The 26411-nt window shown below is 42.6% G+C and overlaps 1 protein-coding gene across 2 annotated transcripts in view; it reads left to right on the forward strand.

Moving 5' to 3' along the window:
• Positions 1-6129: 6129 nt before the first annotated feature.
• Positions 6130-26411, forward strand: part of BEND2 (BEN domain containing 2) — a 56281-nt gene continuing 35999 nt past the window's right edge. The window contains exons 1-6 of one of the 2 annotated variants that reach the window (XM_073013263.1): positions 6130-6154; positions 10294-10506; positions 13092-13226; positions 14310-14428; positions 20368-20782; positions 24112-24237. In XM_073013263.1, the coding sequence (XP_072869364.1) occupies positions 6130-6154; positions 10294-10506; positions 13092-13226; positions 14310-14428; positions 20368-20782; positions 24112-24237 (1033 nt within the window). The remainder of the gene's footprint in view (positions 6155-10293; positions 10507-13091; positions 13227-14309; positions 14429-20367; positions 20783-24111; positions 24238-26411) is intronic. The other variant, XM_073013264.1, reaches the window with a different exon arrangement.

Genomic DNA, 26411 nt, shown 5'->3' on the forward strand with positions numbered 1-26411 from the left:
AGCTTGCCTGAGGTCTGAGAAGCTGAGCTTTCTGCAGTGCTCTTAGCGGAACCTTTGACTAGAGCGTTCAAAAGGCGTCTTCCCTGTTTGCTTGCTCAGCATGAAAACGTCAAGATGCAGAATCCGGAAAGGTCACTGGAGCCTGGCCCTCTGCGATCTGGATTGGAGGCCGCAGACTCTCTGTTGAACTGGGCGAGGGGGAGGGCAGAGTGCGCTGGGGCCCAGCCTCCTGGGGTCCTGAACGGGTGGGATGGTGCAGGCCAGTCTCCCCACCCAAACGCAGGCACAGGAAGAAGCCACATGGGATTTGCTTCCCCACTAGGAGCTAGGTGAGTGAGAGGTCAGCCCTGGAGTCATGCACCTGGTGACGATCAGCATGGGCTGATGGGGTCAGAGGAGGTGACAGCGCAGGTTGTGCCTAATTAGGAGGCCTCCTCCAGCTGGAGGTGCTTCCACCTTCTACCACCCCTGGGCATACCTAAGACCCTGCTAGCCACCCTCCGCCCCCCTTCTGCCCGGGGAGACTGAGTGCTAGACTCAACATGGGAGACAGGGTGAAGTTCTCAGGCAAATTTTACTCTGCTAAGGTCACCGTTTTTTAGGTAACACAGAAATGGTGAGGTGCTAGCCTGTCACTCTGTCCCGTGCTCAGCCTGTCTTCCCCTTTTCATCACCATCTCAGCCCCATCCATCTTCCTTTCTCCCTCCTCTTTCTCTCTGACACACGCACGCACACACTCACACACAGACACGTGTCTGTGCCCATGAACACATGGGATCCAGCTTTCACAACTGATGGCCAGAGCTCGGTGCTGCTCTGCAGTTCCTCCGGGCCTTTCCCTGTCCTTACAAAGAACACACCCTCTGATGGTTAATATTGAGTTTCAACCTGATTGGATTGAAGGATGCACAGTATTGTTCCTGGGTGTGTCTGTGAGGGTGTTGCCAAGGAGATTAACATTTGAGTCAGTGGACTGGGAGAGGCAGACCCACCCTCAATCTGGGTGGGCACCATCTAATCAGCTGCCAGCACGGCTAGGATAAAAGCAGGTGGAAGAGCATGGAAGGACTAAACTGACTTAGTCTTCTGGCCTCCATCTTTCTCCCATGCTGGATGCTTCCTGCCCTCAAACATCAGACTCCAAGTTCTTCGGCTTTTGGATTCTTGGACCTTCGACCACAGACTGAAGGCTGCACTGCTGGCTTCCTTCCTTTTGAGCTTTTGGGACTCGGACTGGCTTCCTTGCTCCTCAGCTTGCAGATGGTCTATTGTGGGACTTTACCTTGTGATCGTGTAAGTCAATCCTCCTTAATAAACTCCCCTTTATATATACATCTATCCTATTAGTTCTATCCCTCTGGAGAACCCTGACTAATATACACTCCTTTGTTAAATCTGCCCTTAGGGCCAAAAACCCACTGCAGACACTGGGGTCAGCAAAGCAGCAGGCTCTCAGGGCCTCATGAAAGCATGGCATTGCACGCCTTGGCCAGGCCACTGGAGTTGTGTCCGGGGCTCCAAGCTACGGGTGATGACCACTGTGCCTGGTGAGATGGAACCCCCCCGGGTGGCAGGAGTTTGAATGGAGTGGAGTGGAAACAAGTGGAGAGTGGCGCCTTGGGCAGCTGGACACTGCTCTGTGGCCATATTGTCCCGTCTCGTGTCCTGTGGGCTGCATTTAAGTCAACTCTCCCTCTCTTCTTGCATGGCCTGCTTGCTTCCCCTGCAAATCAACCAGGTTGATGCTAGGAACCTGCCCCTGCCCCTAGCTGGGATTACAGGTGCCTGCCACCATGCCTGGCTAATTTTTTTGTTTTTTTTTTTTTGTATTTTTGGTAGAGACGGAGTTTCACCATGTTGGCCAGACTGATCTTGAACTCCTGACCTGAAGTGATTCACCTGCCACATGTAGATTTATTACAGCCCAATTCACAATTACAAAGATATGGAACCAACCTAAGTGCCCACTGACCGATGAGTGGATAAAGAAAATGTGGTATATATACACCATGGAATACTACTCAGCCATAAAAGGGAATGAAATATTGTCTTTTGTGGCAACTTGGACAGAGCTGGAGGCCATTATTGTAAGTGAAGTAACTCAGGAATGGAAAACCACTTACTGCATGTTCTCACTTACAAGTGGGAGCTAAGCTATGGGTATACAAAGGCATGCAGAGCGGCATAATGGACATTGGACACTCAGAAGAAGGAGAGTGGGAGGATGGTGTGGAATTAAAAAAACTGCAGTGGCTCACACCTGTAATCCCAGCACTTTGGGATGCTGAGGCAGGCAGATCACCAGAGGTTAGGAGTTCGAAACCTGCCTGGCCAACATAGTGAAACCCTGTCTCTACTAAAAATACAAAAAAAAAAAAAAAAAAAAAAAAAAAGCCAAACGTGGTAGTCCTGTAACCTGTAGTCCCAGCTACTCGGGAGGCTGAGGCAGGAGAGTCGCTTGAACCCAGGAGGCAGAGGTTGCAGTGAGCTGATATTGTGCTACTGTACTCCAGCCTGGGTGACAGAGTGAGACTCTGTAGATTGGGTACAGTGTACACTACTTGGGTGATGGATGCAGTAACATCTCAGAATTTACCACTATATATTTCATCCCTGTAACAAAAAACCACTTGTACCCCCAAAAGCTATTGAAATAAAAAACATTTAAAAAATAATATCTTTTAAAATAAATAAATAAAATAAATAATTCTTTGTAGAAATAAGTTGCCATTACCTTTGCAAGAGAGAATGTTTGCTTGCTTTATGCAGGCACCTGGGAGTGCTAAATTCGCAGGCTGATCTAGAGACCACATGGTTAGTTTTTGGTTACTTTTACTCTGAAGATTTGTCTCTTTGTGGTCCCAGTTTGAGGTGGGAGGTGATTTACAGACTCTCCTTTGGTGGGTCCCAGATTCCAACTTTTGTCCCTCAGTTCCACAAAACCACCCAACGTGTAGCACAGCCTCCTTTGGCCTCCTCTGCATCAGCAAATGTCCAAGAACAAAAGCAATGCTCTCAGTTTCTCACACCTATCTAGGTTTTGGGTCTTTCTCAGATCTTAGCTCAGAAATTGTTAACTTTATGATATGCTTTAATGGGGTGTGTGTGTGTGTGTGTGTGTGTGTGTGTGTGTGTGTGTGTATAGACAGAGTCTTGCTCTGTCACCCAAGCTGGAGTGCTGTTTCACAATCTTGGCTCACTGCCACCTCCACCTCCCAGGTTCAAGCAATTCCCTGCCTCAGCCTCCCGAGTAGCTGGGACTACAGACACCCGCTGCCACGCCTGGCTAATTTTTGTATCTTTAGTAGAGACCGGGTTTCACCATCTTGGCCAGGCTGGTCTTGAACTCCCGACCTCGTGATCCACCTGCCTCGGCCTCCCAAAGTGCTGGGATTACAGGCTTTAGCCACCGCGCCCGGCCTAATGCTATAATATTTAAAAAACATTGCATCCAGTTTTTTTTTTTTTAGTTGTCTTTCAGAAGATGTTCACCAATCCACAATTACAGGCTGCGGAACTCCACATTGCTGTGACTGTACTGGCTGTTGACAGAAATACCTGCTCTGTAGTTCCTGTGGTCCAGCTTGCACCTGGGAACAGACAGCTTTGCAGCATCTCCTCCCACTTCTCCCGTGGCTGGGAAGCCTCCCTTGCCTGCTGTTCTTCCTGCTCAGGTTAATGTAGCTTAGTTAGGACAGGAAATGGAAAGTCAGTCTTAGGCGTGACAATAGGAAAGTGTTTCTTCCCTCCCTCCCACCTCTGTCTGTGGAGAAGAGGCCTCAGACAAATGAATGGAGAGGACTGACCAGAAATTAAACTGAAGGGGATTACTGAGTATCTGTTGGCTATTCAATTACAGTCCATGAACAAACCTTGTGTACCTATTGAGTACTGTGTGCTAGAAGGAAATCCCAAAAGGTGGGTGCATCCCTCCAGGTCCAATATGAAGAGAAATACCACGTGGTAATTTGAACAGGGAAAGTTTAATGTAAAGAATTATTGGTTGGGTGTGGTGTCTCATGTCTGTGATCCCAACACTTTGGGAGGCTGAGGCGAGAGGATCACTTGAGCCCAGGAGTTTGAGACCAGCCTGGGCAACATAGGGAGACCCCCATCTCAACAAAAAAATTTAAAATTAACTGGGCATGGTGGTGCATGCCTGTAGTCGCAGCTACTCAGGAGGCTGAGGTGGGAGGATTGCTTGAACCTGGGAGATCCAGGCTGCAGTGAGCCATGATCGAGTCACTGCACTCCAGCCTGGATGACAGAGCCAGACCCTGTCTCAGGAAAAAAAAAAAAAAAAGAAAGAAAGAAAAAATTATTAAGTATAAAAGAGGACTGGAGTAATGAGAGATTAGCTAGTAATAAAACTCTAAAATATTCTTTACAAATTACAGCTATAAGAAACAGGCACTACCCTTAGGGTTGAGACACAGTGTCTAAGACTCACTCAATGGCTTGCACTGGTGGACTTCACTGTAAATCTATTCTCTGGAATTTGCTGGAAACCCAACCTTGCAACTTGATGAATTTGCTGGAAATATATCCTCTATAAAGTACTGGAAATCTGCCTTCTCCTGCAGGAGAAAGCTACACTTTGCATCAATGTCCTCAGAGAGCACAGGTCAACCAGGAGGCAAAAAAAACCTTCCTCTCCTACCGTCTCCTTTTAGCACCTTCTACTGCCAAAGGTTTAAACTGTGTTACTGGCAAAGGGAAAAATATTTAAAGGGCCCACATCCACTTTCACAGAGTCGGCAAAAGTGGGTGAAGTTGGAGGTGAGAGGTAACACATTGGTAACCAGCACAGTGTATCCATTTCAGCCCTCGGTTTCTCTATGCATCCTCCTACACATATGTACACTCTAGTACGATAGCAAAACAACTCTGTGTTTCTACCTAACAATATACACCTTTGCTTCTCACAAGTAAAGAAATTCTTACCCTTCCCCCAAATGAAGAGACCCACAGTCCCAAGAGTCATTGTATAACTGACACAGTGAAGAAATGGATCCCAAATTCCAGGCACCAGGTTCTTTATATTTTATAACATTTAATTCTTAGAATCTTGTGAGGGAGGTGGTGTTCAAATATAAATAAGACATGGTGCTGTCCTCCAGGAACTTAGGAGAGAGGCATGTTGACGAGGATTTATAATATCAGGTAAAGCAATTTAAATACTAATAGGGACGTGAAGATTACCTGCTGTGGGATCCTTCTTACCAGGGGGCTATCGGAAAGTGTCTTGATGGAGGTATTATTCGAACAGATGTAGTACTGAGACAGGTTTTGAAAGGTGTGAAGACAATAGTAAAGACATGGAATCAATCCAGGTGTCCATCAATGGTGGACCGAATAAAGAAAACTATGCAGTCGTAACAAAGAACAAAACCATGTCCTTTGCAGCAGCACGTACACAGCTGGAGGCCTTTCTCCTAAGTGAATTAACACAGAAACAGAAAACCACATACTGAATCTTCTCACTTGTAAGTAGGAGCTTAAATATCCGGTACACAGGGATAGAAAGATGGGAACAATAGGCTATAGACTACTAGAGGGGGCAGGAAGGAGGGGAGGGGAGGGGTTGCTAGGTATTTATTAGGGGCATATTTTCAAAGTCGGCTTGTTTTCGGATTTGTTCCCAAAGCCGGCACCGGATGTGAGGAAGCAACCCGGAAAACACTAGAAAGTCTGAACGCAATTCTCTTACATTGGACTTTTTTTTTTTTATGATGTGCTTTTTGGGACGAGCAGAATTACACTGTTGGCTCCCAGTTCATTATCTCTCTCTCTCTCTCTCTCTCCATCTGTATCTATATCTACATATATTCACACACATATATAGTACAAATATATACATATACACATACATGTATATATTTTTGTGAAAAGGATACTTTAAGAAAATAGGTCGAAAGTGGGGGGGGGTGAGGCCCTTTGACCCCCCAGGAGTCACGTGCTACTGCGCAGCCGCAGAGACGTGGTCCAGGCTCCTGCCCGCGCCTCATTGTGCCTCGGACAACGAGTGTACGCAGTTACCACGCAGTTACCAAGGAGTTACCACACAGTCGCGGCGCAGACGTAGGCCTCAGGTCGCGGGCCTCAGAGCTAGACCCCGCCATCTCACAATGTCTGAGGGGACCGAGGAACAGGGTAAGGTGACCTCGCCTCAACTGGCCCACTAACTTGGGCCTCAAGTTCTGTCAGAGTCTGGACGGCACCCACTTAGGCGGCCATTCAGGGGCGGCAGGATTGGCTACTCATCGGCCGGGGCATGTCGGGGGGCAGCCTCTGAGTATCGGCCATCTGCCGCCGATTGCTCAGCGCGCCGGTGGGAAATTTGGCGCGGTGGACAGAGATGGCCCAGAGTTTAGGTCGTCTCAGGGGCTCAAGATGTCCCTGAGACGTGAGGTGATCCTGAGGTTCATGGCGTCCCCTTGGCTCTTGGTGGCTCGGCGTTGGGGTGATTCGGGCTTGTGCCGAGAGTGTGTAAAGAGGCTGGGCCTGGTTGCCCTCCGGCCCACGGTTCTCTCCGAAGCCTCGAGTGTTCGGGAAACAATGTAGGCGGTCGCGACGCCGGGCTCCGGCGATACAGCAGGTCTGTGCGGCCGCACTTTTTCTTGAATTTACTGATTTTCCCTGGTGGGCAGCCGCGGAACACAGCCCTGTTCAGCGTTTTGGCATAGCGGCTGGGGTGCTGCCTCAAATTCCGGGTGTTCTGAGGGGGTGTTTTGGGTGGTACCCGCCGCCTCTCCCGGGGTGCCCTCGCGGGTGACATTTTGAGATTTTGCAGCTTATAAGATACTTGATGCCGACTTTCTGGGACAAGCTGATCCTTTTTCAGCTGTTCTCTTTTTGGTGAGGCGGGGTATGAGGGGCGAGGAATGAGGAATGACTCAAACTTTCACAGAGGTTTTTTTTGCTTGGTTTTGTTTTGTTTTCAGACAGAGTCTCGCTCTGTCGCCCAGGCGGGAGTGCAGTGGCACCATCTCGGCCCACTGCAGCTTCCGCCTCCTGGGTTCAAGCAGTCCTCTCATCTCAGCCTCCTGAGGAGCGGAGACTACGGGCGCGCGCCACCACGCCCGGCTAATTTTTGTATTTTTTGTTGAGACGGGATTTCGTCATGTTGCCCACGCTGGTCTCGAACTCCTGGGCTCAGGCAATCCTCCCGTCTCAGTCTCCCAAAGTGCTGAAATTACTGGCGTGAACCACCGCACTGGGTGAGAGCTTTGAGTCTAAAGAATTGACAAACTCCGGAGTTGATTTCCTGTCAGACCTTTTGCGGTTGAGACAGAGTCTGAGGCTTTGATGGTAACCGCGATTGATTAGAGACCGTGCAACTTCGCTGTTTTATTGTAAATACGTAAATGAGAAAGAAGAGAAAAACGTAGGGTGTCGGGAGCAGAGGCGGGAGTCGGGAGATCCTGCGATATCGGGGTCCCTGTGGAGCGGGGGAGGCCGTCGAGACGTGCGAGGGTCCGGCCCCGGCCCCCTTGCCGCGCGGTCGTTAACAGGAAAGGCTCTGATTTGGTTGGTGGCGGATCGCGTCCCTCCCTCCTCTCCCCGACTTTCCCCAAGTGCGGCAAACTGGCTTCAGGTTGACTAAAAGAGAGCGGTTTTCCGAGCAGCTTTGCAGCGCGGTGTTTTCTAAAGCGGGCCGTGGGCTGGGTGCCCTTTTGGGCCTCACTTGTCCGGCCTGCGGCAAGTGCTGGGCGATGGGATACGGTTCTGGCGGCAATGGAAGGGCTGCCTTGGAGAGTCTCGCAGGAAGATTTAGAAAGTGATTGTTCTTAAAACAAACGGAGCGGTCTGGCTGTTGTAATTGGCCCCGTTTTGCTGTGTGTTTCTCAAAGTGGTCCCGGCGTGAAAAGCCGTTTTCAGACCTCATTGTGAGCTGTGCCTCATCTGATGAGTTGATGGCAATTGAAAGCCTTGCGCCTTGGTAGTATAATGTTCAAACAATTTCTTGTTTTTGTTTGTTCGTTTTGTTTTGTTTCTTGAGACGGAGTCTCGCTGTGTCGCCCAGGCTGGAGTGCAATGGCGCGATCTCGGCTCACTGCAACCTCTGCCTCCCAGGTTCAAGCGATTCTCCCGCCTCAGCCTCCTGAGTAGCTGGGACTACAGGCGCGTGCCACCACGCGCCGCTGATTTCTGTATTTTTTGGTAGAGACAGGGTTTCACTGTGTTGGCCAGGCTGGTCTCGAACTCCTGACCTCAAGTGATCCACCCACCTCGGCGTCCCAAAGTGCGGGGATTATGGGTGAGAGCCACTGCGCCCGGCCATCTTCAATTTCTAAATGTTAAAATGTATTTTAAAATTTAATTGGGAAAGTTATGTGTACACCTAAAAGAACTGATTGGACTTTTACATATTTACTGAGAAACCTTAGTGGCATTGTCAATAGCTTTACTAGCTCTAGTTTGAAAGATCTGTTGATACACAAAAGCTTGTCTTAAAAATACACTTTCAATTGCCTTGGTTATTTTCTTCTGATGACAGAATCTAAAGTTTATTGTAGAGAATCGACAGAGAGGTCTAATGATAATAAATTTGCTATTCAGTGATAGCCACCTAGATAACCATTGGTATGTTACCTTTGGCTCTCAAAGTTAGGATTATACTGTATTTTTCTGTTTTGAATCCTTTTCTCCCCTTTAACTTTATTTAACTTTATTTCACAAGCATATCTAATATTAGTACATTTTCTTTGGGAACATGCTGCTGCTGCTGCCGCTGCTGCTTCTTCGCCTCCTCCTCCTCCTCCTCTCCTTCCTTCCTTCCTTCCTTCCTTCCTTCCTTCCTTCCTTCCTTCCTTCCTTCCTTCCGTCTTTCCCTCCCTCCCTCCCTCCCTCCCTCCCTCCCTCCCTCCCTCCCTCCTTCCTTCCTTCCTTCCTTCCTTCCTTCCTTCCTTCCTTTTTTGTTTGAGACAAGGTCTCGTTTTGTCGCCCAGGCTGGAGTGCAGTGGTGGGATCCTGGCTCACTGCAACCTCAGCCTCCCGGGTGCAAGCCATCCCACCTCAGCCTCCCGAGTAACTGGGACTACAGGCGCATGCCACCACGCATGGCTAATTTTTGTATTATTATTATCATTATTATTTTTTGGTAGAGACGGAATTTTGCCATGTTGCCCAGGTTGGTCTCGAACTTCTGAGCTCAAGCGATCTGCCCCACTTGGCCTCCCAAAGTACTGGGATTACAGGCATTCGCTACCGCGCCCTACCTGAGAACACACTTCTTATTGGCAATATACCATTCCAGCTCAGGGAAATACCATAATTTATTTAAGCTTTTGTTTATTTAATACTTTGGTTTAGATAGTTAAGTGGTTTCTAATGTCATATATTTTTTTTTTTCCATGAAGACTATTAAGTAGACTTCAGAGTGACTCTTAAAAAAACCCCACTTTTTATGGGTGAGAAAACAGAGGCAAAAGAGTCAATTTATCTAGCCCAATGGTCATACCTCTGGATAATTACAGAGCCTGAATTGGAACATTCATTCTGTGATTCCTAATTTAGTACCATTTTCCAATCATCACATGCCCCTCACACTAGCTAATTATTTTATTCTCCTGCATTAGTCTTTTTGAAATAAATAGAATAAATCCAAGTTATGATGTAGTTTAAATGTGATCTCTGAGTAAATACTTCAAGCTTAAATGTGTTCTTTTTCAGGTCAGCTTTAAGAAATAAAGCTTATTTTGATCTTAGACATTTTGCATAATGTGTTTTCGTGTTCATTAAAATGGTTTACCAAGTTGATATTTCACATCTGGTATATTTGTGGTTACCTATTTCACATTTTGTGAGATTCAGATTTAATTCATTTCATAACAACATTTACTTTTCCACTTTATTTCTGCATTATCAGTCATCATAGACACTAATACTAGTTTTTAGAGAACAAGTTTAGAACATCATGGTCACCACAAGTATGTCTACTTAACACCAGTTGCATCATTTAAGTTAAAAGGATATCATTGAACACTGTGGCATGGGCCAGCTGGCCACATTTCTTAAATGAGAAGAAATTTATTGCTCTACGAAATTGGAAGTACTAGAGATAGTAGTCTATGTGTGTATACGCATACATATGTATATACATACTTCAAAACTTCCTACTATGGGTTCATTAGCTAACTTGTAATGATTACAGATATAAAAATACATAATACAAATTTTCAGCTAAGATATGTTTTTTAAACAATCTATAACTTTATAAGGTAGCTTCCTCAAGAAACTGTTTATTTAATGTGGTATTGAATCTAATCTTTCTCTTTGCTTATTCTTAGATTTTGTTATTGTAACTGTTGACGACAGTGATGATAACAATGAGTGCAGTATTGAGATGGTGGAAGATTCTGAAACAGCAGATAATTCCACTGATGACATAGCAAATTATTCCACTTATGACACAGCAGATAATCCCACTGATGACACAGCCACACAACCAAATTTTCCAGGCGGCAGTGATGACCATCACCGTCCACTCCAAATGTCATATGGTAATTTTGTTAAATTTCCTCTTTGGCAAAATTTTGCTCTCTGGTCCCCATTTCCAGTAAATTGCTTAAATATTCCTGTAACCTTTACAATAATTAGTTATGACCAGAGGGCTTAGCTTCGTGGTAATACCACAATGTTTACTTCTGCTTGCGTTTTCCCTTCACTTAACCTTTGCCATGTCTCTTTTGTTCTGTGTGAGACAGTCTCAGGAAGCATTGGGGAGAATATATTCTCTTTGAACAATTATTTATATCTGGCAACTATAATTATAACAATTTGGTGGCAATGCAAAAGTAAAAAGCTAAAACTGAACTTCTAGGAATAACAGCTTGAGTCAAGAGTCCATGGAGCAGGTGGCATGATTATCTATGTAGAAAGTCTCAAAGAATCAACAAAAATCTTCTGGAAGTCATAAGTGATTATAGCAAGGTTGCAGGAAACAGGTTAATATACAAAAGTTAATCACTGTACTACATGCCAACAACAAACAATTGGAATTTGAAATTTACATTAGCCTCCAAAACCCCATGGAAAGTGGAGTCCTGCAACCAGAACTACTATAGCCACTAGTCCTTTGAATGGCTCTCTAGGAAATGTGAGACCCTCCACATCCTCACTTGTACAGAGAGTCATGAGACGTTAATTCCTTGGAATATTTCTTCCTTAGCTATATGACAATTTATTCTTCACCCTTTGCTTAGAGAATTGGATTTTCTTCTCTTCAAAACATGGAAATGTTATTGCTTATGTTGGAAACTGGTACATTTTTTCTGTAAGGGGCCAGATAGTAAATATTTTAGGCTTCACAGGCCATAAGGTCTCTGCTTTAAGTATTTAACTCTGCCTTTATAGCATGAAAGCAGCTGATATGTAAACGGATGGTTGTGGCTGTGTTTCAATAAAACTTTATGGAAATTTGAATTTCCTATAATTTTTCCATTTCAGGAAATATTCTCCCCCCCCCCCATAATTTAGAAATGTAAAAAAACTCCATAACATCTTAGCTTATAAGCTATACAAAAGCAGGTGGCAAAGCGGATTTGGTCCACAGGTTATGGTTTGCTCCCTGATCTGATACCAAAAAAGCAGTTTGATATCACTTATCTGTTTTGGTTTTAAAACTATAAGCAGGGCTAGCAGGATGCTTCTTTAGTGTGTTATAGAACATCTGATATCATGGAGACAGAAAGTAGAATAGAGGTTACCAGGGACTGAGGTGAGGGGGAGTGTAATGGGTACAGAGTATATGTTGGAGATGATAGAAATATTTTGGGTATAGATAGTGATGATCGTTATACAAGTCTCTGAATATATTTAATGCCACTGAATTGTATACTTACAAATGATTGAAATGATAAATGTTTGCCTTTCAATGTATACACATCATTATATCAAAATAGTGAAAAATTAGAAGCCATATAAATGTCCTACAGTGGAAAACAGATAACAGAACCTCTGGACAACCATAAAATGGAATATCATGCAGGCATTTAAAAATATTTTAAAAATTATAAATGACACACAAAATTGCTTAAAAAATATATGAGTAAGATAAATAAATGTATTTAAAGGTTACAATATTTATTGCTGATGGATTGCTTTCTCTTTTTATTTAGATTCTGAGTTATTTATAATGAGCTGAATTTTTTAGGTGAACTTTTTTTTTTTTTTTGAGATGGAGTCTCTCTCTGTCGCCCAGGTTGGGGTGCAGTGGTGTGATCTCGGCTCACTGCAATCTCTGCCTCCTGGGCTCAAGCGACTCTTCTGCCTCAGCCTCCCGAGTAGCTGGGATTACAGACGTGCACCACCACACCCAGCTAATTTTTGTATTTTTAATAGAGAGGGGATTTTACATTGTGGCCAGGCTGGTCTCGAACTCCTGGCCTCAAGTGATCCGCCCGCCTCAGCCTCCCAAAGTGCTGGAATTACACGCATGAGCCACCACGCCCGGCCATAGGTGAACTTTTTATGGAAGTTATATGACATACAAAATATGCACACATCATAAATATACAGCTTAAATAATTTTCAAACTAATACATGCATATAACCAGCACCCATAACAAGAAATATAAGGTTATGAGCTCCCTAGAATCTTATCCAGCCCCTTTCAGTCACTACTCTTCTTTGTAAGGTAACCACTATCCTGACTTCTCCTACCATTGATTACTTTTTTCTGTTTTTGAGTTTTATACCAATTGAATCATATGCTATACTCTCTTTTATATCTGGCATTTTTTTCAGAAACAGGGTCCTGCCGTGTTGCCCATGCTGTACTTGAACTCCTGGGCTCAATTGATCCTCCTGCCTCAGCTCCTGTGTAGCTGGAACTATAGGCACGTGCCACCACACCCGGCTTGTGTCTGGCTTTTTTTACTTCTTGCTATGTGCTCCAATAGTTGGTTTATTCTCATTGCTGTGTAGTTCCTTTGTTTGAATACATCAGAATTTAATTACTTATAGCCTGTATTATAGTCAGAAAAAACTCAAACAGTTTAAAAAATAAAATTTGGTTGAAGTTACAGCTCAATTTGGAGGTATCTTACTGTATCTTTTATTATTATTATTATATTTTTTGAGACAGGGTATCACTCTGTCACCCAGGCTGGAGTGCAGTGGCACGATCACAGCTTACTGCAGCTTCAACCTCTTGGGCTCAAGCAATTCTCCCACCTCAGCCTTCCCAGTAGCTGGGATGACAGGTGCATGCCACCATGCCAGCTAATTTTTTAAAAATTTTTATTAGAGATGATATCTTGCCATGTTGCCCAGGCTGGTCTCCAACTCTTGAGCTCAAATGATCATCCTGCCTCAGCCTCCTAAAATGTTGGGATTACAGGTGTGAGCCACTGGGTCCAGCCTGGAGGTATTTTATAACTTGATATTTCTATATAACTTTAGTCTGTGTTTATCTAACTTGAGAGTTCTCCCATTTTCTTTATCCCCTTTTGATTTCTCTCTTTTGGGTCCTTGGTCATTAGAATCTCCACTATAGAATGAAAGGGAACAGGAAAGAGATGAAACCTGAATCCCTTAATTGTGCCTCTCATTACTGCCCTGGCTCAGGAAGGTTTAAGTGAAGTAGCTCTTTCATTAAAGTGTCCCTCCCAGTCACTGTGATGCAGGCTTTCAAAGCAAATCTCTAGTACAAGATATAATCCAATACTGTTGCGGTCAATGTCTTCTTCTAGTTCCGTAGTTAAGTGACTCAGAGCCATAACCAGACCTTCCTAATTCTAGATTGTTTGGCTTACATTTCACATCCATTTATTTAGGATGAATATAAACTTTAATAAGGCAATCCTAACTTGAAAGTTGAAATGGACCTTAGAGATCATCTCAACTGATGTTAACCTGGCAGATGAGGAGGTGGTGTCTCTAGTGGTCTGCCCAGCCCACATAGTGGTGGGGGTCCGATCTAGAATAGATTCCTGGCTTACATTTTGTACACAATGCCGTCTCCTTAGTCAAGGGCCTTTTGGGGCTCCTTTACAAAAGCAGTTAGCCCTTGCATTCTCTTGTTCATTTGTTTACAGCATTTACTGTGTAGGCTTGAAGTTACTAAGCAGTCACTTCACAGTTTGCAATTGCATTTGATTTGATTCTTATTCCTAGTCATGGGTAATATAGCCCTTCAGTTTTAAAAGAGTTACTCTAAATTGATCATGGAAGAATTCTTGTTTTGTCACTCTAAAATTCAACCCAAAGTCCAATTCAATTTGAGTTAGCATTCTGAGAACATATCCGTATTAAGGTTATTAAGAGAGTAGTGTATGAAATAACTTTTTTATGCATTGCTTCGCAGTAGCCCATGGTGACCAAACCATTTCACAGATCAAATGCCCAGTACATTTAAAAAGATACAGTTACAACTCAGAGGAAGTGGATTTGCCAAAAAGAGGAAGATTATCTACTCCAGAGGTAGATATTATGGTTTGTTTATTAAAGTGAAAATCTCTCTTTGTTCTTTTCATTCTGCTGTATTTCTTTTTAAGAAATGGAGTTGAATTTCATGCAGTCAAATGCACAAATCAGTGAGTTTTGAAAAATGTGTATACTTACACCCCATGAAGATAATAAACATTTTGGCCGGGCGTGGTGGCTCACGCCTGTAATCTCAGCACTTTGGGAGGCCAAGGCAGGTAGATCCCCTGAGGTCAGAAGTTTGAGACCAGCCTGGTCAACATGGTGAAACCCCATCTCTACTAAAAATACAAAAAAATTAGCTGGGCGTGGTGGTGCATGCCTGAAATCCCAGCTACTCGGGAGGCTGAGGCAGGAGAATCACTTGAACCTGGGAGGCGGAGGTTGCATTGAGCCGAGATTGTGCCACTGCACTCCAGCCTGGGTGACAGAACAATACTCTGTCTCAAAAAAAAAAAAAAAAAAAAAAAAAAAAAAGATGGTAATGAACATTTTCATCACCCTAGAAAGTGACCTGGGACCTCTTCCCAGTAAGTCCCCATCTCCCTTAACTTTGGGGGAAATACATTTTGATGTTTTTTTCCATCCTAGATGAGTTTTGCCTGTTCTAGAACTTCACATAAATAGAATTGTATGGTATGTACTGTTTTGGGTCATAGTCTTTTTTCCTTAGAATAATGTTTTGGAGATTTGTTTCATAGTATTAATATTACATTCCTGTTCATTGCTGAGTGGTATTCTGTCATATGAATACTCATAATCTGCTTACCCATTTTTTTTTTTTTTCCCTCTGAGACGGAGTCTTGCTATGTCATCCAGGCTGGAGTGCAGTGACACCATCTCGGCTCACTGCAACCTCCACCTCCCGGGTTCAAGCAATTCTCCTACCTCAGCTTCCTGACTAGTTGGAATTACAGGCGCCCACCACCACATTTGACTAATTTTTGTATTTTTAGTAGAGACGGTGTTTCACCATGTTGGCCAGGCTGGTGTTAAACTCCTGACCTCAGGTGATCTGCCTGCCTCAGCTTCCCAAAGCCCTGGGATTATAGGCATGAGCCACCGCACCCGGCCTATCCATTCTTTTGATGGACATTTGGGTTGTTTGCAATTTTGGGCTATTAGGAATAAAGTGACTATGAAAACGCTTATGGCAGTCTCTTTGTGAACCTATGTTTACATTTAATTTGGGTAAATACCTGGGAGTGGAAGTATTAGGTAATGGGGTAATTGAAAGTTTATGAGAAATTGCCAGTTTTTCTAAGTGGTCGTACTGTTTTACATTACCACTATATTCTCCTGTGCTTTTTGATCTCTGAAGTTGAATAAAATAGATTATTAAACTATATATAATTTGGCTTAACAGAAAATGTATTTGTTTACCTACATAAGGATGTGGATATCAGTGCCACGTAAGTAGTGTAGGCAATTCCTAACTTCTGTCAGCCTCAATGTTTTCATTTTTGGGGATAATGCTAATTATCTGCCCAGTGTCATGGTTTTGTACATAATTATCTGAAAGCACTTTGGAAAGCATGAAGCACTATACAAGGGTAAGATGGTAATATTGTGTTTACAATTATTAATATCTATTATAATTTGATATAATTTTGGCTGTCTAATAAGTTTGTAATGCTGGGCTAATTCAGTTAATTTTTTATTATGTATTTTGAAACAAAGAAGTAGATAACTACTTGGTATGTTTATGTTAAAATTATTTTTATGGCCCACAATTCATCCTTAGAATAATTTTTCAGAAATATAATGGTTATTTACTGTTTGGTTACTTATTTATACCCTGCCTTACTCCAAAAAATATTTTAAGATGATTTACAGATTAATTTATCAAGAAATATAGGTGGTTAAGTGTTTCTTGTCTTGTCCACAGAGTGTCACTGTTGGTTTATTTGAAAATCAAAAGCCATTTAACATTTGGTTCTTTGTTCATGGTTAGAAACACTTGCTTTTAAAGCAGTTCTGGTGCTAGAAAACTCGTTTATCTACCACAAAGTATATAAATGGTTAAGCTTGATGAAAATGGTGTCTTAAGTGTAGCTGGGTTAAAGAGAACACAATTCTGCAAATATATCTTTTCCTGTAGTTGTAGGATTTGCAATCGGCAAAGGTCCTTTGATATCACAAATAGGCCTTAGGTGCTTCTTGAAAATGAAATAGAAGTCCTGAACTTTTCTTTCTTTCATATTTCCTTTTGGTTTATTAATAAACTTTCCTTAGACAGTAACATAAATACTTGATTGTGAAGAAGGTGGAAGTATCATTAATGAGTGTATACCAGACTTTGAATCTTTATATTATATTAAATCCTCATTGCCAAATATATTCCAAGAAAGCAATTTGGATTCTTTTTCAGTCTTCGTATACACTGTAGAATTACTCTGAACTCAGGCTTAAGGAAATATCTCTCTCTCCTGAATCTGTATGCTTCTTTTCATTAGACAATGAGCTCTGAAGCATTTTGTTTCCTTCTTTTCCTTATAAGAATCACCATGTTGGTAAATATGTGATTACCGGGGATTTTGTGTTATAAGCCAGAGGTAATGAAGGTTTATTAGAAAAAAAAATGTTTCTTACCGTGTATAATGTTTCTTGAATGGAATGAGCTAAAATATTTTGGGAAGTGAAATTGTTTGGGCATTTATCATGATCATGGGGGAGAACAGAAAGGTGGAGGGCTTCCAAGGGACACATGCAGTTTTGAGGGGGGGGAAGTGGGTACAGAGGCGAGCTGAGAAGGTAGGGAGCAGGTTCTCCCTAGCCTGCCTCCCCTGCACTGCTAGACCAGGGTCCCCCTCGGCAAGCCTGCACACTGGGGTGGGAGGCAGTATCTGTGGGAGGAGGTGCCTAGGGCCACAGTCAGCCTGAAATGGCCCCAATGGCTCCTCTCCATTGCTCCTAAGGAGTTGGCTCTTTCCTCCCCTGCCCGTTCTAGATCACGGGGTGGCGCTGCAGCATGCCTTGTTCTTTCATCCCAGTTCCCTCTTGAGTCCACCTCCGTCCTGCTTAGCTGGGAGCAGAGGAGGACCCCCTCTGTTGGCAGTCCCCAGCCTATCTCAGCCCCCTAGTCCTGCCTCTTCACTCCTGGAGACAGTGGAGTGCCTGGGGCAGTCCTCTCCTCCAACTCCTCATATCTGTCCCCACAGCCAACCAACTGCCCCCATCCTCGCCCTTCTTCTGACCCCTTCCCGACCATTCTAGTGACCAGGGCTGACATCCTTGCTGCTTTCTGCATCTAGTCCCCTCCCCGAACTCAGAGCTGCCCCCCATCGGGCGTCCCTTTCTCTCTCCTCTGGCTCTAGCCCCTGTCCCTCCTTCCCCTCTACAAGTTCTCCCACAGCTTGGAGAAGCCACTTCTCTTGCCTCCCATCCCTTCTTTGCTGTCATCCTCACTCTCTCCTTCCCATGGCAGCCCCGCTCCTGGAATGTCATTCATAATTGCTGTCTTCACATCTGGCTTCCTGTTTTTCTCTCTGGGTATTTTTGAACCTACTGTTTCTTCTACCCTGTAAACCCTTCCATGCATCCTCACCTGGAGAGCACCTTCTCATGTTTTTAATTCTCACTTCAGACCTCACCTCCTCTGAAAAGCTCTCCATGACTGCCAGCCTGGGTTAGGCCCACTCTTCTGTGCACACTTAGCCTCCTGTTCCTGTCTGTGTCATGGTGCTGGTAATAACAATAGTAACAGGAAGAGACCACTGAGCACTGTTGGACCGGGCATAGTGTAGTATTGTTACTGTTAATATTAACCTAATACTATAGCAAGGTTCTTGTCCTCAAGAGAACCCTGAGAGAGATTTTCATTCCGATTCCCTACATGAGGACATTGAAGCACAGAGAGGTTAAGTAACTTGCCCAGGGTCACACAGCCAATAAGTGGCTGGACTCTAGTGTTTGATCCCAACCATGTTCCCCTAGAGCCTGCACTATTTACCTCATTGCCATAGCCCAGTGTTTCTTACTGGGAGCATCAGAATCACCTGGGGGCTTGTGAAAACATAGACCACTGTTGCCACTCTCAGAGTTTCTGACTCCAGAGGTCTGGGGTACAGCCTGAAATTTGGCATTTCTAATGAGCTTCAGGTGATGTTGATGCTACTGGTCTGTGGACCACTTTGCAAACCACTGTTCCAGGCTGCTAATCACTTTGTCTATTGGAATCCTCTCTTTACTTGTCTCTCTCCCAGCTGAGATGGTAGTTCCTCTAGGACAGGAGCTTTTTTTTGACAGGGTCTCATTCCATTGCCCAGGCAGGAGTGCAGTGGTGCAGTCGTGGCTCACTGTATCCTCAACTTCCCAGGCTCAGGTGATTCTCCCACCTCAGGCTCCCAAGTATCTGGGACTACAGGTGCATGCCACCATGCCTGGCTACTTTTTCGTATTTTTTTTTTTTTCCGGAAACGGAGGTTTTGTTGTTGTTGTTGTTGTTTTTGTTAGAGATGGAGTTCTGCCATATTGCTCAGGCTGGTCTCGAACTTCTGAGCTCAAGTGATCCGCCTGTCTCGGCCTCCCAAAGTGCTGGGATTACAGGCGTGAGCCACCGTGCTCGGCTAGGAGCTTTCTTTCAGTCCATGTTTCCAACACATAGCAAAGTAGTTCTGCCAGATGGTAGGCCGTCAATAAAGGTTTAGTTGAATGAATGAATGAGGAAATGTTTCTGGCCCTTTGTTTAAGTGTATTTTTTTTTTTTTTGCCCAAAGTTTCTGTGTATTTCAAGAGGAATTCTCAGATTTTTATCAGTCATATATGCTTGATTGGCACGTAGGGGATGTGTACTCAATGGTTTTGTAAGATTAGTTGTTGACTGCATGATTTTAAAATGTTTGAAGCCAAAAGTCACATCTGTTATATTTGGCTTACTATTCTTTCTGGAGTGGAACACTCACTCTCTGTATATAATATAGACTTCATATTTGTACATAGATGAACATATATGTTACATATGAACATTATAAAGTGAGTCTTTGGCCTTTTAGCAGATTTGAGGATTTCTTTCGTAAAATAGCACCTTCCTTGATGTGCAGTGTCTTCATCATCAATGTGCTGGTGTAGAGGCATAGCGGCACTTTCATTTGCTGGCATTAGAGCATCCTTAGTGCCTGCATGGGGTAGAGCAGCAGAGGGGATATTGGGGCTCCTGAGCTCAGCCTGCTGGCTTTGTGTCACCTACAGCCAGGCCTCGAATAGGAGCAAGACATTTCTGGTGGCTTGAGAACTTTTGTTGTGTCTAGCAGTTAACATTTGACTTATGGCGTTTTCACATATGTTATGTTTCTTTTGAAATATGAACTACTATTTTTTAAGTATAATAGAATGTAGAAGATCTTATTGAAAATACCACTATGCAAGTTGACCATCTTTGTGGAGCTGTTTCAGAAGTGCAGTGTTCTTGGGAGCAACCACCTTTGATAAAATGTGTGTTACAAAAACATTTTTACAACTTTGATAAACCTCTAGCTCCTAAAGACACCAATCAGTTAGAACTGATAGAGAACTAGTAACTCTGAGATTAGCAAGGCTTTTCTCTACTTACTTTAATAGCAGATGGGGGACTAAAATTCCCTTGGAAGAATGCTGAAGTTTAGGTCTGACAGATTACAACACTTAGTATTTTTATGTTAGTAATTATCATGTATAAAACGCAGGGTTGAAGAAGAATAAAAATCATATAATCAAAGTACAGCATTTATCCTTAACAATGGAAAATGATGTTGCAAGGAAAATACATAGGAATGTTTTTTTAAAATCAACTTTTTAAGCCTCATTTTAAGTTACAGTTGATTTATACTGGGTTGGTGTCATTTTAGAGGTCATCTGGATTTACACAAAAAAGTTTTGATTGTATGTCTCATGGAAAAATTGAAGTCTAGGAACCGAAGAAAATAACTTTACTCATTCTGTTCTCTTACCCGGGATAGGTACAGTCTAGCACACCACCACCAGCAGAAAGGCAGGAAACCCATGCCTGGGCCAGCCCTGCTGTAGCATCTCTTGAGTCAGCAGCATGTCCTGAACTGCAGGAAGGAGACCTCAGTGAGAGTTCATCATATCCCAGAATTGTCTCCTCACGTTCATTACAGCCGTATGTCACACAAGGTGGCTCATTTCCTTGTTTCGGTATGCCATGTAACTTTATCAGTGGAGGTGCTGAAAGTACCCATGCTGTCATCTCATTTGCCGATGCTACTACAGCAGTACCTATGGCAGGTCTGTCACAAGGAGAACCCAATCTGGCAAATAACCCTGGTGTGGTGAATTACTCTGCTCTACTGGAAAATGAAGATGTGGGCCCAGGTAGAGCCTTGTCATCTTTCTGCATCCATCCCAATTTGGGTGAGTTTGAAATGACACATATTACAGATAGCATTCTTCAATCTAGATTTTAAAACACCCTTCATGCAAATTAGTGTTAGCTGTTTTTTAAATTAAAAGTTTTATCTTGAAATCATTATAAATTCATATGTAGTTGTAAGAAATAATACAGAGAGATACCCTTTCCCCAATTTTCCCCAGTGGTAACATCTCATAAGGCTGCAGTTTGTATTCATTTGTGTGTCTGACTTTCGGCTTTTTTAAAAACAATTTTGTCACTTGAGAAAGTTTGTATGTTCCTATCATAGTCAAGATACAGAACGGTTCTATCACCAGAAAGTATGCTTGTATTGCCCTTCTATAACCAAACCCATCCTCCTTTTCCTTTCCCCACTTGTCTATTCCTAACCCTTGGCAAGTGTGATCTCTTCTCCATCTCTATAATTTTATCACTTAATTGAATGCATATAGTATGTAACCTTTTGGTATTGTTTTTTTTTTCACTCAACATAATCCCCTGGAGACTCAACCAAGTTGTGTGTTTCAGTAGTTCCTTTATTGCCAAGTACTATTCCATGGTATAGGTGTACCATGGTTTAACCATTCATCTATTGAAGGAAACTATTTTTTCAGTTTTTGACTATTAGGAGTAAGGCTGCTATGAAAATTCATATACAAATTTTTGTGTAAATGGAAGTTTTCATTTCTCTAACATGATTACCCAAGAGTACAACTGCTGGTTATATATTAATTGCATGTTTCGGTTTTTTTAAAAAACAAATCTTTATTGATATATTAATGTCTTGGTCTGTTTGTGTTGCTGTAACAAAATACCATAGACAGGGTGATTGAAAAAGAACAGAAATGTAATTTCTCACAGCTCCGGAGGCTGGGAAGTTCAAGAGCAAGGTGCCAGCCAGTTCGTCTGTCTGGTGAGGGCTGCATCCTCTGCAAGAGAGGAGCACTGTGTCCTCACATGGCAGAAGGTAGAAGGGTAAGATTTCAAAATGCTGTGTGAAGCCTCTTTTATAAGGGCCTCCATCCCATTCATGAGGGAGGAGCCCTCATAGCTTAATCATCTCTTAAAGGTCCCATTTCTTAATATGATCACAGTGGCAACACCTGAATTTTGGAAAAGATACCTTCAAACCGTAGTAGTTAATAAGTAAAAAACTGCACATATTTACTATACCCAGTGTGATGAGTTTGGACATGCATGTTTAGTTTTATGAGAAACTGCCTAACTATTTTCCAGGGGGGCTGTACCATCTGACATTCCTGCCAGCTATATATGGGTGATCTATTTTCTCTGAATGCATATTTCTCCTCTTTCTTTTTTTTTTTTTTTGACATGATTTTATTTTATTTTATTTTTTTTATTTTTATTTTTTTTTAATTTATTTATTATTGTTAAACTTCAAGTTGTAGGGTACATGTGCACAACGTGCAGGTTTGCTACATATGTATACTTGTGCCATGTTGGTGTGCTGCACCCATCAACTCGTCATTTACATCAGGTATAACTCCCAATGCAATCCCTCCCCCCTCCCCCCTCCCCATGATAGGCCCCGGTGTGTGATGTTCCCCTTCCCGAGTCCAAGTGATCTCATTGTTCAGTTCCCACCTACGAGTGAGAACATGCGGTGTTTGGTTTTCTGTTCTTGTGATAGTTTGCTAAGAATGATGGTTTCCAGCTGCATCCATGTCCCTACAAAGGACACAAACTCATCCTTTTTTATGGCTGCATAGTATTCCATGGTGTATATGTGCCACATTTTCTTAATCCAATCTGTCACTGATGGACATTTGGGTTGATTCCAAGTCTTTGCTATTGTGAATAGTGCTGCAATAAACATACGTGTGCATGTGTCCTTATAGCAGCATAATTTATAATCCTTTGGGTATATACCCAGTAATGGGATGGCTGGGTCATATGGTACATCTAGTTCTAGATCCTTGAGGAATCGCCATACTGTTTTCCACTGCTCAGTGAAATCAAAGAGGACACAAACAAATGGAAGAACATACCATGCTCATGGATAGGAAGAATCAATATCGTGAAAATGGCCATACTGCCCAAGGTAATTTATAGATTCAATGCCATCCCCATCAAGCTACCAATGAGCTTCTTCACAGAATTGGAAAAAACTGCTTTAAAGTTCATATGGAACCAAAAAAGAGCCCGCATCTCCAAGACAATCCTAAGTCAAAAGAACAAAGCTGGAGGCATCACGCTACCTGACTTCAAACTATACTACAAGGCTACAGTAACCAAAACAGCATGGTACTGGTACCAAAACAGAGATATAGACCAATGGAACAGAACAGAGTCCTCAGAAATAATACCACACATCTACAGCCATCTGATCTTTGACAAACCTGAGAGAAACAAGAAATGGGGAAAGGATTCCCTATTTAATAAATGGTGCTGGGAAAACTGGCTAGCCATAAGTAGAAAGCTGAAACTGGATCCTTTCCTTACTCCTTATACGAAAATTAATTCAAGATGGATTAGAGACTTAAATGTTAGACCTAATACCATAAAAATCCTAGAGGAAAACCTAGGTAGTACCATTCAGGACATAGGCATGGGCAAAGACTTCATGTCTAAAACACCAAAAGCAACGGCAGCAAAAGCCAAAATTGACAAATGGGATCTCATCAAACTAAAGAGCTTCTGCACAGCAAAAGAAACTACCATCAGAGTGAACAGGCAACCTACAGAATGGGAGAAAATTTTTGCAATCTACTCATCTGACAAAGGGCTAATATCCAGAACCTACAAAGAACTCAAACAAATTTACAAGAAAAAAACAAACAACCCCATCAAAAAGTGGGCAAAGGATATGAACAGACATTTCTCAAAAGAAGACATTCATACAGCCAACAGACACATGAAAAAATGCTCATCATCACTGGCCATCAGAGAAATGCAAATCAAAACCACAATGAGATACCATCTCACACCAGTTAGAATGGCGATCATTCAAAAGTCAGGAAACAACAGGTGCTGGAGAGGATGTGGAGAAATAGGAACACTTTTACACTGTTGGTGGGAGTGTAAACTAGTTCAACCATTATGGAAAACAGTATGGCGATTTCTCCTCTTTCTTTTGTTCTTTCTTCCTGATGCTCCAAGATTCATTCTTTCATCATTTTCTTTTTTTTTTTTTTTGAAGAGTTTTCTTTAATCTTTCTTTAAGGGTAAGTCTGTTGGGGACAAATTCTTTTTGTTTTCCTTTGTGTGTGAATGTCTGTTTCCCTTTCTTTCTTGAAGGATAATTTTGCTTGGTATAGAATTTGTGGGTGAAGTTCTTGTATTACAGCTCTTGAAAACTTTTTATTTATAGAAATGCCAGAAAGACCAGCAAACAGCAGTAAAAACAGCACTGAGACAGTGAATTACCCAACTTTAATGGGAAATTACAGTGGCCAAAATACTGCCTCTTTATCTGTCTTCATCCCTCCCTATTTTGGTGAGTTTGACATGATACATAATGCTGGGCATGGTGGCTCACACCTGTAATCCCAGCACTTTGGGAGACTGAGGCGGGTAGATCACCTGACGTCAGAAGTTTGAGACCAGCCTGACCAACATGGTGAAACCCCGTCTCTACTAAAAATACAAAAAATTAGCTGGGCGTGGTGGTGGGCACCTGTAATCCCAGCTACTCAGGTGGCCGAGGCAGGAAAATCACTTGAACCTGGAGGTGGAGGTTGCAGTGAGCTGAGATTGTGCCACTTAACTCCAGCCTGGGCAACAGGAGCGAAACTCCGTCTAAAATAAATAAATAAATAAATAAATAAATAAATAAATAAGAAATACGCAGATAGCGTTATTTAATCTTGATTTGCCAGCTAGTTTTTTTGTTTTGTTTTGTTTTGTTTTTTTTTTTTTGAGATGGAGTTTTGCTCTTATTGCCCAGGCTGGAATACAATAGCTCGATCTTGGCTCACTGCAACCTCCGCCTCCCAGGTTCAAGTGATTCTCCTACCTCAGCCTCCCGAGTAGCTGGGATTACAGGCATGCACCACCACGCCTGGCTAGTTTTTTTTGTATTTTTTGTAGAGACGAGGTTTCTCCATGTTAGTCAGGTTGGTCTCCAACTCTCAACCTCAGGTGATCTGCCCGCCTCTACCTTCCAAAGTGCTGGGATTACAGGCGTGAGCCACTGCGCCCAGCGTGATTCACCAGTTTTTTAATGTCAGCTAGTGTGACTCTTTTCAAATTAAACTTTTTAGTTTGAGATAATTTTAGATTCACACACAGTTGTAAGAAATAATGCAGAGACCTGTTTATGATTTAGCCATTTCCCCCAAAGGATAACATCTTTAAAACTATAGTAAAATATCACATCCAAGGTATTGACATTGATACACTCCACAGATCTTACTGAGATATCCTCAGGTTTACTTGTAATTAATTTGTGTCTGTCTGTCTAGTTCTTTGCAATTCTATCACAGGTAGTTTTAATGTCTACCTCTGGCAAAGACATAGAACGTTTCTATCACTGCAAAGATGCCTCGTCTTGCCCTTTGATAATCACATTCACTTTCCTCATGTCATCCCTTCCTTTCAACCTGCCCCATCCCTAACACCTGGTAACTACTGATCTGTTCTCTGTTTATAATTTTGTCACTTCAAGAATGTTACATTAAGGGAATGTTATAGTATGTAATTTTGGGGGATTGGTGTTTTTCACTCAGTATGGTTCTCTGAAAACTCACCCAGCTTGTTGCATGTATCAGGAGTTTCCTCCTTTTTTTTTTTTTTTTTTAAAGACATAGTCTTCTCTGTTGCCCAGGCTGGAGTGCAGTGGCGCGATCTTGGCTTACTGCAACTTCTGCCTCCTGGATTCAAGCAGTTCTCATGCCTCAGCCTCCTAAATAGCTAGGATTACAAGTGTGTGCCACCATGCCCAGCTAATTTTTGTAGTTTTGGTAGAGACAGAGTTTCACCATGTTGGCCAGGCTGGTCTCAGACTCCTGACCTCAAGTCGTCTGCCTGCCGTGTCCTCCCAAAGTGCTGAGATTACAGGCGTGAGCCACCATGCCCAGCCTACCCTCCTTTTTATTTTTGATTTATATTTCATAGTATGGCTATGCCACAGTTTGTTTAGCCATTCACCCATTGAAAAGGCATCAAATTGTTTTTTTCCAGTTTTTGGATATTAGGAGTGAAGCCGCTATGAACAGTCATGAACAGGTTTTTCTGTAAATATAAGTTTTCATTTCTCTGTCATGAATGCCATGAGTGTAATTGCTGAGCCTTATGGTACTAGCATGTTTAGTTTTATAAGAAACTGTCAAATAGTTTTCCAGAGAGTCTGTATTATCTTCCATTTCCACCAGCAATGCGTGAGTGATCCAGTTTCTCCACATTCATATTTCTGTTATTTCTGTTGTTCTTCCTTCTGGATGCTCTATATTTTCTTTTTTCATCAATTCCTTTCTGTTTGAATACTTTTCTTCAGCCTTTCTTTCAGGTTTCTTTAGTTTTCCTGCATTTGAAAATGTCTTTATTTTCCTAACATTCTTTAAGGATAGTTTTGCTGGGCATAGAATTTGTGGCTGAGAGTTTATTTTCCATCAACATCCTGAATGCAAGTCAGTGATAGCTCTTTAAAAAAAAAAAAAAAACCAAAAAGCT

This window comes from Chlorocebus sabaeus, chromosome X (genome assembly GCF_047675955.1).
Source record: "Chlorocebus sabaeus isolate Y175 chromosome X, mChlSab1.0.hap1, whole genome shotgun sequence".
Taxonomy (NCBI): domain Eukaryota; kingdom Metazoa; phylum Chordata; class Mammalia; order Primates; family Cercopithecidae; genus Chlorocebus; species Chlorocebus sabaeus.